This window comes from Coffea arabica, chromosome 1c (assembly GCF_036785885.1).
Source record: "Coffea arabica cultivar ET-39 chromosome 1c, Coffea Arabica ET-39 HiFi, whole genome shotgun sequence".
In the NCBI taxonomy this organism is placed as follows: domain Eukaryota; kingdom Viridiplantae; phylum Streptophyta; class Magnoliopsida; order Gentianales; family Rubiaceae; genus Coffea; species Coffea arabica.
In genome coordinates, this window is record NC_092310.1 from 44,784,626 (window position 1) to 44,798,834 (window position 14,209).

Consider the following 14,209-nt stretch of genomic DNA (forward strand, 5'->3'; position numbering starts at 1 on the left):
GCTGCATGACTGTCCCCCCCCCGTGGGGCCTCTGGCGATGGTGTTTATCACCCCCGCCAGGTTCTGGGTGTCCTGGTCGGGAGAGTGGCCCCGAGGAGCGTCGCGCCACTCAGGGCGGTCGCGTCGCCGTCCCTCGTGCCTATCCCCGTAGTGGTTGCGCCCCAACTCCTGACCTGATCGGCGTACGAACCGCCCTAAAAAGTCGCGCTGGATCAGGTCTTCTATCTCCTTACGCAGGGCCAACATCCCTCCGTGTCGTGTCCGACGTCGCGGTGGAATGCGCAGTACCGATCCTGGTTCCTTTTATTCCGGGGCGTCCCCATCTTGGGCGGCCGATCTCCCAGCCCTTCCGCCTCCATCACAGCCAAGATCTGAGCCCTCGGCCGTGTTAGAGGGGTGTAGGTCTTCTCTGGGAGTGGCGGCGGAGCAGGGGCCTTCTCCTTCGAGAGCCGGTCGAAGACGTTTTTCTTGGATGGGACGTCCTTGCCCTCTGAGGGGTTAGTCCGACCTTTCCGATCTCCGAGCTCCCGATCGGATTCTTTCTTTAGGCGACCTGCCTCCTCCGCATTAGCAGCCTCATGCGCCCTGCGAAGGAGTTTCTCCAGGTCTACGGGGGGATTCTTGGCCAGGTCGTAGAAAAACTCCTCCACCCTGAACCCGTTCGTGAAGGCGGCCATCACCACTTTTTCGTCCCTGTCCCTGACCTGCAAGCTCTCCGCATTGAAGCGGGTCATGAAATTCCTCAGTGACTCGTCGGGCCTTTGCCTGATGGACATCAGGTGGGTTGCGTTCCTCGCGTAGACCTTCGAGGAGACGAACTGGGCTGCAAACTGTCGGGCCAGCTCGGGAAAGCTCCGTATAGACCCCGATTTCAACTCCTGGAACCAGAGCCGCGCCTTCCCCTTTAGGAACATGGGGAAGGTCTTGCAGCGGACCTCATCCGCGGCGGTTTGCAGGCGCATGTGCGTCAAGAAGACCGAGAGGTGGTCCTCCGGGTCTGTACAGGCATCGTATATCTCGATGCTCGGAATCTTAAACCTCCGGGGTAGCGGGTAGTCCTCTATTTCCAGGGTAAAGGGCGAGGTGGCGTAGTTGTTCTCGTATGGCCGGGGCCTAAGGATCTGCTCGACTTCATCCCGGGCAGGGTTCAAATCAAGGTGGCCGCGGGGTCGGCTCTTGACAGACCGAGCAAGGGAACGCTCGAACCCATTCTGTGCGGACCTCCGAAGGGAGGGATCTCTGGGACGGCTTCCCGCGGACCGGTCACGGGAGTACCTCTCGCTGTCTCCGACCACCGAGGCTCGCGGACGAGGTGGAGTCCGCAGTCATTTCCTCCTGGGGGGCTGGTCTCGCGACTCATCCTCCGAAGGGTCAGGGGGTAATTCCTTCTCCTCCCCCCTGGCCTTGGAGGTCTGAGCACCCCCAGCTCCATCCCCCTCCTTCGCCTGTCGGATTATATCTTCCAGCATGGGGAGATTCTCTGTCACGAATTGGAAGATCTGCTGCCTCCGCTCCCCTGAAAGGGCTGAGCTCCCGGCGCCCCGAGAAGCCTCAATCTCCTTGCGCGGGGACCCCTCACCGCCTCTCGGGCCGGTGCTGTCTGCTGCTCGCTTGGATCGCTTCTTTGCCATCAACACAACTGCACTTACCTCTGGTTCCCACAGACGGCGCCAACTGAAGAAGCACGGAACTTCTCCGAGGAGAGCTGACCTGGTCAGCTCGGAGTGCTGATGGCAGAGCTGGTCCTAAGCCTGCAAAACAAACAAGGATGAGCTAACAGAGGGGGCCCGAGGGTTGTCCCCGAGGGCACTCCGACGGTCAAATTAGTTTTCCGGTGAGTAGGGTTCACGGGAAGTAGTAACAACCGGGAGTAATTTGCCTATAGTGAGCGTGTTGTTTGCGTACCTTGTCAGAGTGGCGAAAGTTACCATTTATACTTGTTCGGAGAGTCCGACCTCCGCACGGTGCGGGACTTGCCCGACACAGCTCCCAATCCCGATCTACGGGGGATCTCCTCCGACCTTTTCGGAGTCCTCTCCCAGAGTCCTTCGGAACCCTAGCAGCAAAGCGGCCCAGGGCAGTTGTCAAAGGGCTGAAGGCCGGGGCCCAGCCCGGCCACAGCTGGGCTGCCACGTGGCCGGGCCCAGAACAGGGCCTCTGCACTAGCCCCCTAGATTAGGTAGGGTTGTCAGGCAGACCTAATCTAACCCTGCCACGTGGGAGGCCAGCGCCGCGCACTACTCCTCCAACATCACCTCTGGTACAGTACTGTCACAGGGGCTCTGCGCCCGCGTCCTTTCAGTTGTCACACCTTCTCGATTTTCGTACCGGCATTAAATGCGTTCACATGGGGGTCGGTTCAAATTCCGCAACCGCTTTCCCCCCATTTCTCCTCTTATAAATAGGGGTTATCAGATTCCAATCGACTCCATTTGCCATTTTCTCCTTCTCTCGCGCATTTTGCACTCCCACTTTCCTTGTGCACTTGCATTTTCATTTTCCAGCAACTTCCGGCGCCCCACACCCAGATTCCGGCGAGCTTTCCATCCATCTCCTGTGTCAACATCACCAGTAAGCTCCCCTTTTGCAATTTCTCTCCCTTTTTACAGTGTCTCCTCCACCCTCTGCTACTCCTCACCTTTTATGTCGGGCCACACCGGCGACGCTCCCCCTGTGCCCAGAATCATCATATTGTCCTCGCCTTCTCCCTCGTCTTCATCACCACCTTCTCCCCCTCCCCTTTCCTCTTCTTCTGTTTCTAACTCCCGTTCCCACACTCCAGAACTGCTTGAGCCCACTGACACCATGAGCTCCCCGTCTGCGCGCTCCCCATCAGCCCAGGACTTGGAGGAGGTGGCCGAGCTCGATGCCCTCATCGCGCGGTAGGCTACCGCCGCCTCTCCCCCCAGGTCCCCACACAACTCCCCTGGCGGAGCCTAGGGGGGAGTTGGGGAGGATAGGGATCCCTCTGGGGGGACCCCTGCTCCCGAGCAGGGGGACGATCCGGAATTCTCCTATGGTTACCCCGACCTGCAGGAGGCAACCCTCTCTCCCCAAGCTGTGGCCAAGCTGGCCAGGTCTTATTCCATTCCTCCGGCCTACGAGCCGAGGGCGGCGGGACCCGACGAACGGGCCTGCAGACCTCCCCCCGGCTTCGTGGCCATCTATAGGGAGCAGCTCGTCGCAGGGCTCCGTCTTCCCATCCCCTCAGCCCTTATCGAAATCCTGACCTACTGTGGGCTCAGAATCACCCAGTTTCACCCCACCTCCATCAGGATCATCACCGGATTCCTGATCTACTGTCTTCTCTGCAATATCCCTTACTCCCTCTCCCTCTTCCGAGCCGCCTTCATCCTTAAGGCCTCCCTCCCTGTATGGTACTATTTCTCCCGCCGCGATCCCCAAACCAATGGGGGAAAAGGTGCCCAGGAGTTGTTCTACGGAGTCCCCACCTCCGTGAAGGATTGGAAGGAGGACTTCTTCTTCGTCAGGGCCACACATTTTCCTCCTAATGTGTGGAAGGTCGGGGGGGTCAAGGCCGACCCCTACCCGGGAGACCTGGACTACGAAACCCTCAGCCAGCTGTCGGACTCCAAGGTGAAGCTTGATGCCACCAAGTTCTCCACCAAGCAGCTCTCCGCGGCCGGGCTGATAAGCACATTGTCCGGGTCCTCTGGGGAGGTGGTGACCCCCGCACCCAACCTCAATGCCTGTAACGCTGACTTCGCCCTCGCTGCCTGTTGCATTTATGGTATATCGCAATTTTTGATTTTGCTGACCCGTTGTATTTACTGCAGTGAGGAAACTCTCCCAACTGTTGGGTGCGTCCATAGAGGAGGCCACCTCCACCTCTCCCTCAGAAACCGCCCAGGGGGCTTCTGCGGCCTCCAAGGTCCCAGGGGGCGGCTCAGCCCCCCAGACGGAGGTGCCGCAGCCATCTCCCTCCAAGCAGGCCGCCAACAAGAAGACGGCGGCTGGGCAGAAGAGAGGCAGGGCTGAGGAGCCCTCCCAGGTCGGGCAAAAGAGGCCCGCGCCGGCCGTTCCCCCGCCGCTCCACCTGGTGTCATCTGGGGGCCCAGTCCACGTGGGCGTTGGCTCCGCTGAGGAGCATGCTCTGGAGTCCCCTCCTCCAAGCTTGTGGCACTCCCGCCACATCCTCCCCCAGAAGCCGGGCCAAACCCCCACTATGCACGATCCCCGCCACTTCTGCCCCTCCTGAAAACTCTCCATCAACGACCGGGTCCAATTCCCTGAGGCAGCTCGGGAGTTGATTGTGGGCTCGGTCCTCCCGCGGGACAGGAGGTGGATGGAGCTCGCCGACCCAGCCGAGCTCCAGGACATGTACTTCACCTCTCAGGCCCAAGTAAGTTTTCTGCCCCTGGGATGATTTTGCCCCCGTGTCTCGGTTAGGTAATTTGACATGCTGACCTGTTCCCCCATCCCCTTCAGGCCAACGCAGCTGGTGTCGCCTTGGCGACCCGCTTCTCCGAACTGTCTTCCGACCTGGAGAAGTTGCGGAAGAAGAACCTGGAGGCGGAGAAGAATCTGTCCCAGGCCCTCAAGGAGGCCAGCTCCCTCAAGGCCAAACTGGACAAGGCCGAGAAGGAGCTGGACGCTGCTCAGGTCCAGCTCGCCTCCACCAGGTCGGAGCTCGACCAGGAGAAGGCCGGTGTGGCCAAACTGAAGGAGGAGTACGCCATCGAGCTCTCCGGCACCGTCAGCCGGGAGCGGAAGAGGGCTGTTCGGGAGTTCCTTACTTCCGAGCAGTTTGAGGAGGACATCGCTCACCTCAACCTGCCCATCCTCCAGGTCGGCTGCACCCGGGCCCTGGACCTGGTGAAGAAACTCAATCCTCCCAACCTCGACTTGGCGAGATTCAAGGACTACAATCCTGCGGCCGAGGCTAGGATGGACTGGCTCTTCGACGGGTACCGCAAGGGGCACTCCCTGAAGGAGCTGGCAGGCCGGACTGACACCGGGGCCGTGCTGGAGGAGGTCCCCTTGGAGGAGGGCGGGTCTCCTGGCCGAGCTGCCGGGAAGGAGCCAGTGGTTTAAGGCGGTGGCCACTCCAGAGACCCTTTCTGCCTTCTTATAAGGATGTGACCATGCTCCAGTTAAAAATGCTCTTGGAGGTCCATCCAAGACGGAAGGGCTCCCCTGCTCCCGGGCTCCTGAATAGCCTTCACCATACGCCTCTCAACATGTTTAAAATGTACTTTCAACCCCGGCTCCGGACGAGCCACCAGCAGGTAGAACAGACATCGAATGAGATCGCCAACTCGGAAATTTTGCGGTAGATAGGCAGGGCGCTTTGTAATAGATAGGCGGCTCAGAAACTCTGTGAGCCTTGTAATAGATAGGCTTTGGATGCATATATAAAACTTGAGACTTATTTTGCATTTCTTGCTTGCTCCCCATTCTGTCGTGCCGACCTCTAGGGATCGAGCATCAGCTTCCATCCAAGTTCTCAATCACGCCGACCTCCGGGGCCAAACCTTGACTTGGGATCCTTGGAATATTTAAGCCATGCCGACCTCTTGGGGCCGAACATGTCAACGTCGAACTCCTTTCCGCCGACCTCCTGGGCCAAGCGCGGAGTTTCCAGAACCCAGAACCCTTCCAAGTTTCCTCGTTTTTCCTCGATCCCGCCGACCTCGTGGGCCGAACACTATACCTTGATCGTGTCGACCTCCTGGGTCGAGCACCAAGCCTGCAAAACAAACAAGGATGAGCTAACAGAGGGGGCCCGAGGGTTATCCCCGAGGGCACTCCGACGGTCAAGTTAGTTTTCCGGTAAGTAGGGTTCACGGGAAGTAGTAACAACCGGGAGTAATTTGCCTATAGTGAGCGTGTTGTTTGCGTACCTTGTCAGAGTGGCGAAAGTTACCATTTATACTTGTTCGGAGAGTCTGACCTCCGCACGGTGCGGGACTTGCCCGACACAGCTCCCAATCCCGATCTACGGGGGATCTCCTCCGACCTTTCCGGAGTCCTCTCCCAGAGCCCTTCGGAGCCCTAGCAGCAAAGCGGCCCAGGGCAGTTGTCAAAGGGCTGAAGGCCGGGGCCCAGCCCGGCCACAGCTGGACTGCCACGTGGCCGGGCCCAGAACAGGGCCTCTGCAGCATGCAAACTTTTATTCTCTGTCTCTCCTCTTTTAGAAGCTTCTCAGGAATCAAGTAATTTGTACTAAGGTAAAATACAGCGTTGACGATCTTTTTCTTACTCTTTTTGTAATAAGCATTGCACCTACTAGATTTTTCTCAACCCCTTATGACAAGAATTTAAAGATATATATATATATATATATATATATATCTATACTATATATAAGAAGCACTTTTGCTTCTACTGTTGGTGGGATTTCGAGTGCATTCGCTTGCTTTATGGTGTTGTACGTTGGGCTACTGATTTGTACGTTGAGTGGTGGGACCGCTCCTGGTAAATTGGAACCAAGCACTTGATCTGAGTGTTGCTGGTTTGTAGGTTGTTGGTCCGACTCTTGCTGGGCTGAATGCGCCTGCTTCATCGTGTTGTACTTTGCCCTGGTGGTTTGTACATTGACTGGTCCCACTGCCGCTTGAGCTTTTGCAGTCATTTGAACATCCGACTGCTGCCTGTGCGGCTGGCTTTCATACCTTCTGTTGTACTTCACAGCTGTGTGGATGGAGAAGGAAAAAGGCTTTTTCTCTTCAAATTAAATAATTAACTTCACTTATAAATGATAATCAATGTTTAGAATCTAAAACATGGAAAAAATTTTCTGTTCTGCTCCACAATTGTGTAGATGTGGAAAAAATTTCAGCAATTTAATCTTAATTTCTAAAATGCCCAAAAAATTTCAAGAATTTCTAAAGTTTTTCATATAGTTTTTGAAAAACAACCCCAAAAACAACTAATCCAAACGGACTTATTTTTCAGATTCAAAATGCTACAGTGGTGTTTTTGAAAAACAAACCCAAAAACAGCTAATCCAAACGGACCCATACGTTTGTGAGAAACATAAGATATACTTTATTTGTAAATTTTGACCAACCGCTTTGATCATGTGTTATAACGTTTAAAATAACTTCACTTAAATCATAATCAATGTTTAGAATTTAAAACATGGAAAAAATTTTGTGTTCTACTTCACAATTGTGTAGATGTGGAAGAAATTTTAGTAATTTAATCAAATTACTCAATTTCTAAAATGTCCAAAAAAAATCAAGAATTTAATCAAAATATTTAATTACAAAAAACCACGAATTGAACTTCATTCGACAAATTAAATAAAATGTTTAGATAAAGTATTAAAACGTGTTTAATATTATCAAATGTGTTTATATTATCAAATTAAACACATTTAATATTATCAAACATTTTGTTTATATTATCAAATGTTTAAGTAAAATGTATTCAGGTTTCTAATATAAAAAACCATCAATTGTGTTTAAGTAATTTGCTATATAAGGATAATGATGTATATTTATTCAAACAATCACTAATTGCATTCATCGGGTTTCTAATATAAGGATAAGGATGTATATATTTATTTTAAAAAATTGATAAATTGATAAAGGTAATAACCATTAAAAAATATTCAGAATTATGGTGGATATAATAATTGGAGTTCATAGATTTAAAGAAGCACTAGATAAATTATATATATATATAAATGTATGTAAGTCAAAATATATTTCCAAATTACTGAATTGAAATCTAAAAAAAAAGATTCATCAATTGCCTTCATGTAGTTTGTAGTTTGCAATTCATTATTATTCTAAATATAAGGATGTATATACTTATATTTATATTTCATATATAATTATGTATATTTATTAAGTGATAAGTGATAATATATACATTTAGATATATATATATATATATATATATATGCATATGTGATAAACATGAGATATACTTTATTCTTCAATTTTGACCAAAGAGTTCAATCATGTGTCATAGGGGTTAAATCACTTGTCTCCCACTACCATCTATTTTTTACTGTTTTAGCCATTCTGATGCTTATTTTGTGGACCAGTTTCTTTCTAAGGTTGGCTATATTTGTCATTTCCAGTTTCTTTGTCTCGATTTTGCATATTTCTTGTTTTTTACTGATGAACGATGAATACATAGCCACCTTCATGCAAACAGTTTCCTACATTCACAAAACCAGTTTACATGCAAATTACACTGCATCTTACATCTTGCAACTTGCTTCATACAGCTTGCTTCAAATCAGGTATTCGCTTATGCTAATCCAAACTTACTTCACATGAGCTCTTTAGCTGTTCCATGCTACTGGAAATTTGTTTTATCTAAATCTGTACTCAGGTGGTCGAATTTCTTATAATACGCAGTAGTAGAGGTACTTTGATTGGTTTCGTCTGCTGTCTCCATGGAGGTTTTCTACTTTCATTGCTTCGTTCAGCTACTTTTCTATTCTTTTTTAATATATTTAGTTCATAGCTCATTCCATCTATACTGATAATCTTCATGCTTTTTAGCTGAATAGTTTGTTCCTTGCGCATCACCACTTATATACCTATCTATTGATATATATATAAACAATATATATCTGTCCATACGCCTAGATTTTCCTCTGTCTATATTTCTTTCTTTCTTGGTGTATACGTATAAAAAACATGAGCTGCTCCAAGCTATCCATAAGGGATGATCCTGATAAACTTTGTGAAAAAAAGGATAAGCAAAATCGTAAAAAAAGAGAAAAATTTGCTGCTCTATCTGTCGAAGAGAAACAGGCTCAGCGCAAAAAAAAACAGAGAAGCTTATCACAGAAAAAAATTGGAGAAAATACTTTCCAAGTCCTTGCCACAACAATTTCAAGAGGCTTGTCAATCACCAGTTTCTGCATCTGTTATACGTAACCTTTCTCCTCAACAATGTTCTCATGGTACATAGTGATTCAAAAACTCTTATTATATTCTCATAATCTGTATGTGCATAGTATATTCATCATAACCTGTCTATTTCCCTTATTTCGTTCATGACTAGCTTTGAATGATAAAGTTATAGAAGCTATTGGTTCTCAAACTTCCAAACACAGTGAGAATGTTCACGGAATTATTGGTTGTAATCAAGGTTAGTCATAGAATTTATTTTTCTTTACCAACTTTTCTTACAATTCCAACCGCTACCTTTGTATATATTGAATTTCGAATTTTTCTACCTAACCTTCGGATGATTCACGCAGTGGAGTCTCATACTCTCATTTTACAAAGCAGTTTACAGGTACCATTTCTATGTACTTTAAATCAATGAATTCAGCTAAACTTAGTTGTATATGTATCTGTGTTTCCTGCTATATTGTAGTCAATTAGACTGTCCATTGTTTCTTATGCTATCTAAATTGCATTTTTTTATAATATTCATGCAACCAATCACAACTCTATCTATTGTAATAGGTGCTTCAAAACCTGGTATTCGGATTTCTCCCTCTCCAAATAACAGTGATGAACTACCTTCTGCTGAGTTGGGTAGAAAATTAAAGGAACAGATTTCTTCCTTCTCAAGCTATGAGAAAGGTACATGGTGTAGTTTGTTTTTAATATATCTCTCCTACTCAAATCATAAACAGTATTCTATTGATACAATGCTCCATCTCTAATTTTTATACGTAGGATCTGCTTCTAACTCTCGTACACAACATACATGTGTAACTACTGACATGATACACAATGCAGGTCATTTAAGCTTCAAAATTAATCATTGATTATTGCTTTCTATATATAACCATCAACATTATCGTGATCAGCTATATTAGTATTCTTGTTTACTTTTCAGATAAATCATTCATATGCATGAACTGCTACAAATTCTTGACAGAAATAGCTGAACAAACTTCAGGTCAAATCTTTTTTCAGCTTTTTAAAAAAATTGCTGATGCGATTCTGTCTAACAATTCCATCAACTTTACCTTGAACAGATTTGTCAGCTATCCTCCCAATATACCAGGTGTATCAAGTCCCTGATAATCGTTCTGCTAAAACAAGAAGAACTGCAGGTTACTAGCTTTGATCTGAATTTATTACCTTGTATATAGAAAAACTCAAATTAGCATATGAGCTGCTTGATAATTCTCATGAGATTGTCATTTTATTCTCAATTTTGTTGTCTACTATCAAGTTTCTTATTTCTGACTATGGTTGTAAACTAATTTGGCATAAAAAATCCATTAAATAATCATGTGATTAAAATATATTAAACTGTTTAATTGCTTCTGATGTTGATCAAAAAACTTCAGTATGCATTATACAACCTCAAACCACTTCTGTTCATGCAAATAGCTTGATCACATTGCTACCACTGCGTGTATAAAGGTTATGGCTTCTACTTCTAATTATATATACTTGAATCATTCAGGCAAAAGGCATTCATCAGCGAAACAAGTGAAAGCTATTAATAGCAAAAAGAAAAAAAACAGAGGTATAGATTACAAATCACTGATTGTTCCTCTTTTACCTCCTTATGTTCAGTTCCAACCTTTAGTTTAGATGAACCAATCGCTAAATCAATAGGTAATCAGGCTGTTGATGGAGTTCACGCACTCAAATTTGTTAGTGATCAGACAGATAGATTACCTGCAAAAGCTAATTGTCAATACTGTGGAGCAAAAAAAAATGCACTCTGAGACACCTAATTTCTGTTGCTCAGACGGACAAGTAGTTCTACATGAGAATAAATTGCCAAATATTCTTGTGGAATTGTTCACTGGTTATTCTGATGAAGCTTTATCCTTTCGTACATATGTGAGAACATATAATAATATGTTTGCCTTTACTTCTTTTGGTGTACACTATGATAAATCGCTTTGCAAGAGAACAAATGGCATTTATACCTTCAAAGTTCAAGGACAAACCTATCACTTTATCAAAGACCTTATTCCACAAGGAGGATCTGGATTATATCTGCAACTATATTTTCATGATACAGATCATGAGCTTCAAAACAGAATGGCAGTTTCTGAAAGATTAACAGAGAGTATAGTAATGAAGATCATGGAAGTCATGAAGTCTAATCCATACGCATGTTTTCTCCGCAGTCTAAGAAACGTTCCAAATTTGGATTCATATCAGATAGTCCTGAAATCACATTCATAGAATGATCAACGAGTATTCAATCATCCAATAGCTTCTCAGGTTGCAGCTCTTTGGACAGAAATAGAGAGTTCAGGAACAAGTTATGCTAGACACATTAAAATTTATACAAAAGAATGAAGGGATCACCTCGTGCAGTACTATTATGGCTGTTACGATCCTCTGCAATATCCACTATTATTTGCACTTGGTGAAACAGGCTGGCATCTTGGAATCAGAAGATTTGTCAGAGAAAATGGCAAAAAGAGAAAAAGATGTATTCAGAGAAACAAACCTACTGCTCTCCTCACCAATTACAAATCTGCTGAAGACATGAAATCTGCTGAACAACAAGGTATTCCTAACATGAATAACTAACACATTATTTATATGTAAATGACTTATACATTACTTATATACATTGTTCACATCTTCCTTACATAATTACTCATGTCGAACTACTTGTTTTCAGAACATAGTACTCCCATTATTTTCCATTAATCTCAGATCATTCTATATCTTATTAATGTATGCAACTTCATATGCTCGAACCAGTTACTGATACCTTATTTTTGTAACTTTCAGTTTCCAATGATCCTGAAAACAACGGTGAATTTGTGTCAATGCGAGAATATTATGCTTATAAATTGCAAATCAGAGACAAATATTCTCCAAACATACTTAACACCGGTAGATTACTTCAGCAATATGTTGTGGATATGTACATCAAAATTGAAAATCAGAGATTGGATTACTATAAAAGCAAACAAGAATTCATAAGAAGAGAGCGACTGCAAGACGTAATGGATAGTGTTATAACAGGTCAATGCCAAGGTTCAAAAGTAGGCTAACGAGTAGTGCTTCCAGCTTCATTCATAGGAGGCCCTCGAGACATGAAAAGGAGATATGTTGATGCTATGGCTTTGGTGCATAAATTTGGCAAACCAGATTTATTCATTACAATGACTTGCAATCCTTCATGGCCAGAGATAAAGAATCTCATGCTTCCAACAGATGAAGCACATAACAGGCTAGACCTGCTCACTCGAATCTTTCACGCAAAGCTTGATGTTTTAAAACAGGAGTTATTCAAGAAAGAAATATTCGGATCTGTTGCTGCTTACACATATGTCATAGAGTTCCAGAAACGCGGTTTACCTCATGCTCATTTCCTCATAATTCTGAAGCCATGTTCAAAACTTTACTCGACAGATTCTTATGACAGAATAGTTAGTGCAGAGATTCCAGATCAAAGCAAAAATCCACATCTTTTCAACATGGTTCGCAGACACATGATTCATGGCCCTTGTGGAAAAAGAAATCCAACCAATGTTTGTATGCGAGGAGAACATCAGAGAAAATACAGGAACAATTTTCCAAAAGCATTTGCTGATAAGACTTTTTATGGAGATAACACATACCCCACTTATCGAAGAAGAAACAATAGATACAAAATGATGGTCCGTGGACATGAGCTCGATAACAGATGGGTTGTTCCATACAATCCTTACATTCTTGCAAAATTCAACTGCCATCTGAACGTTGAAATCTGCTCTACAGTCAAGGCAGTAAAGTACATGTATAAGTATATCTACAAAGGTCATGACAAGATTCATTTTGTACTCAATTCACAGGATTCTAATGAGCTCAATTCTGACGGTCATGTCTCTGCAATCGATGAAATCAAAGACTATCAATCAGCTAGGTGGGTATGTGCTGTGGAAAGTATATGGAGAATATATAGGTTCCTGCTGTTTCAAATACATCCTACTGTTATTCATTTACAGCTTCACTTAGAAAATTGTCAACAATTGAATTTCAGAGAAGACCAAGACCTACGTGATATAGTAGCAAATAGATTTGCTAAGAGAACCATGTTGACAGAATTTTTCTACATGAATTCTACTGATTCTCTAGCTCAGAATCTCAAATGTACTTACAAACAGTTTCCTGAGCACTTTGTTTGGTATCCAGGAAGGAGGAAATGGGAACCAAGAAAGCAGAAAGACTGTATAGGTAGGATAGTAACAGCCAGTCCAATGGAAAGAGAACGATACTTTCTCATATTGCTCCTCACACATATCAAAAGTCCAACTTCATTCGATGACTTAAGAACAATAAATGGAGCATATGTACATACTTTTCGTGAGGCAGCAATTCTCAGGGGTTACTTTGAGTCTGATAAGTCACAATAACAATGCCTTGAGGAAGCAGCTATGTATCATATGCCGTATAGTTTGAGAAGATTATTTGCCACACTACTTGTTCATTTTCCTCCTTCAAAAGCCAGATATCTTTGGGAACAATTTGAAGAGCCATTATCTGAAGATATTAGCAGAACTCCACAAATATCAGTTGATCAAATCCGATTCTAGGTACTGTACCAGATAAATCAGTTCCTACAATCAATGGGAAAAGATATCAATCAGTATGCTTTAGTTCGAAATATCATGAATTTTGATACCTTGAACAAGAACACTCGTGATATAATAGCTGAAACAAGAATCTGTGTACCAGAGCAGGACTTATTAGCAATTGAGCAATTAAATGCTGATCAGAAAAAAGTTTTTGATATTATTATAAATACAGTTTTTGTTGAGAAAAAAAGGAGCTTTTTTCATTGATGGACCAGGTGGAACAGGAAAAACATTCCTTTATCGAGCACTACTAGCAGAAATCAGGTCAAAAAGACACATAGCTCTAGCTACAACATCCTGTGGAGTTGCGGCTTCGATTCTTCCAGGTGGAAGGACAGCTCACTCAAGATTCAAAATACCAATTAGTGGAACACGAGATAAGCAATGCAGAATTAGTAAACAAAGCTCATTAGCAAAACTCCTGCAATCTACAATTCTGATCATCTGGGATGAAGCTCCAATGACACACAAGACTTCGATTGAGAGTGTTGACAAAATTCTCAGAGACATAATGGACTGCAACAAATTGTTTGGATCAAAGGTCATTGTTTTTTGAGGTGATTTTCGTCAAGTCTTGCCAGTAGTAACAAAAGGATCAAAATCTGAATTTATTGATGCAAGTATAGTGAACTCATACATATGGCCACAGCTACATAAGTTGCATCTGACTCAAAATATGAGAGCAAGATATGATGCAGAATTTACTGAATATCTACT

At 44.7% G+C, this 14,209-nt stretch overlaps 1 protein-coding gene across 1 annotated transcript; it reads right to left on the reverse strand.

Moving 5' to 3' along the window:
• Nucleotides 1-221: 221 nt before the first annotated feature.
• Nucleotides 222-1,329, reverse strand: LOC140005491 (uncharacterized). The gene is made up of 2 exons (XM_072046491.1): nucleotides 1,276-1,329; nucleotides 222-1,211 (listed from the first exon to the last, which is right to left on the reverse strand). Exons 1-2 carry the CDS (start codon nucleotides 1,327-1,329, stop codon nucleotides 222-224), a joined length of 1,044 nt encoding a protein of 347 aa, XP_071902592.1.
• Nucleotides 1,330-14,209: the final 12,880 nt, after the last annotated feature.

Excerpts from the sequence above, each read along its gene's own strand:
- LOC140005491 (XM_072046491.1), bottom strand. The coding sequence starts at position 1,329 with ATGACTGCGGACTCCACCTCGTCCGCGAGCCTCGGTGGTCGGAGACAG. Across the intron at positions 1,212-1,275 it reads GTGGTCGGAGACAGCGAGAG|AATGGGTTCGAGCGTTCCCT; the intron begins GTACTCCCGTGA and ends AGGTCCGCACAG.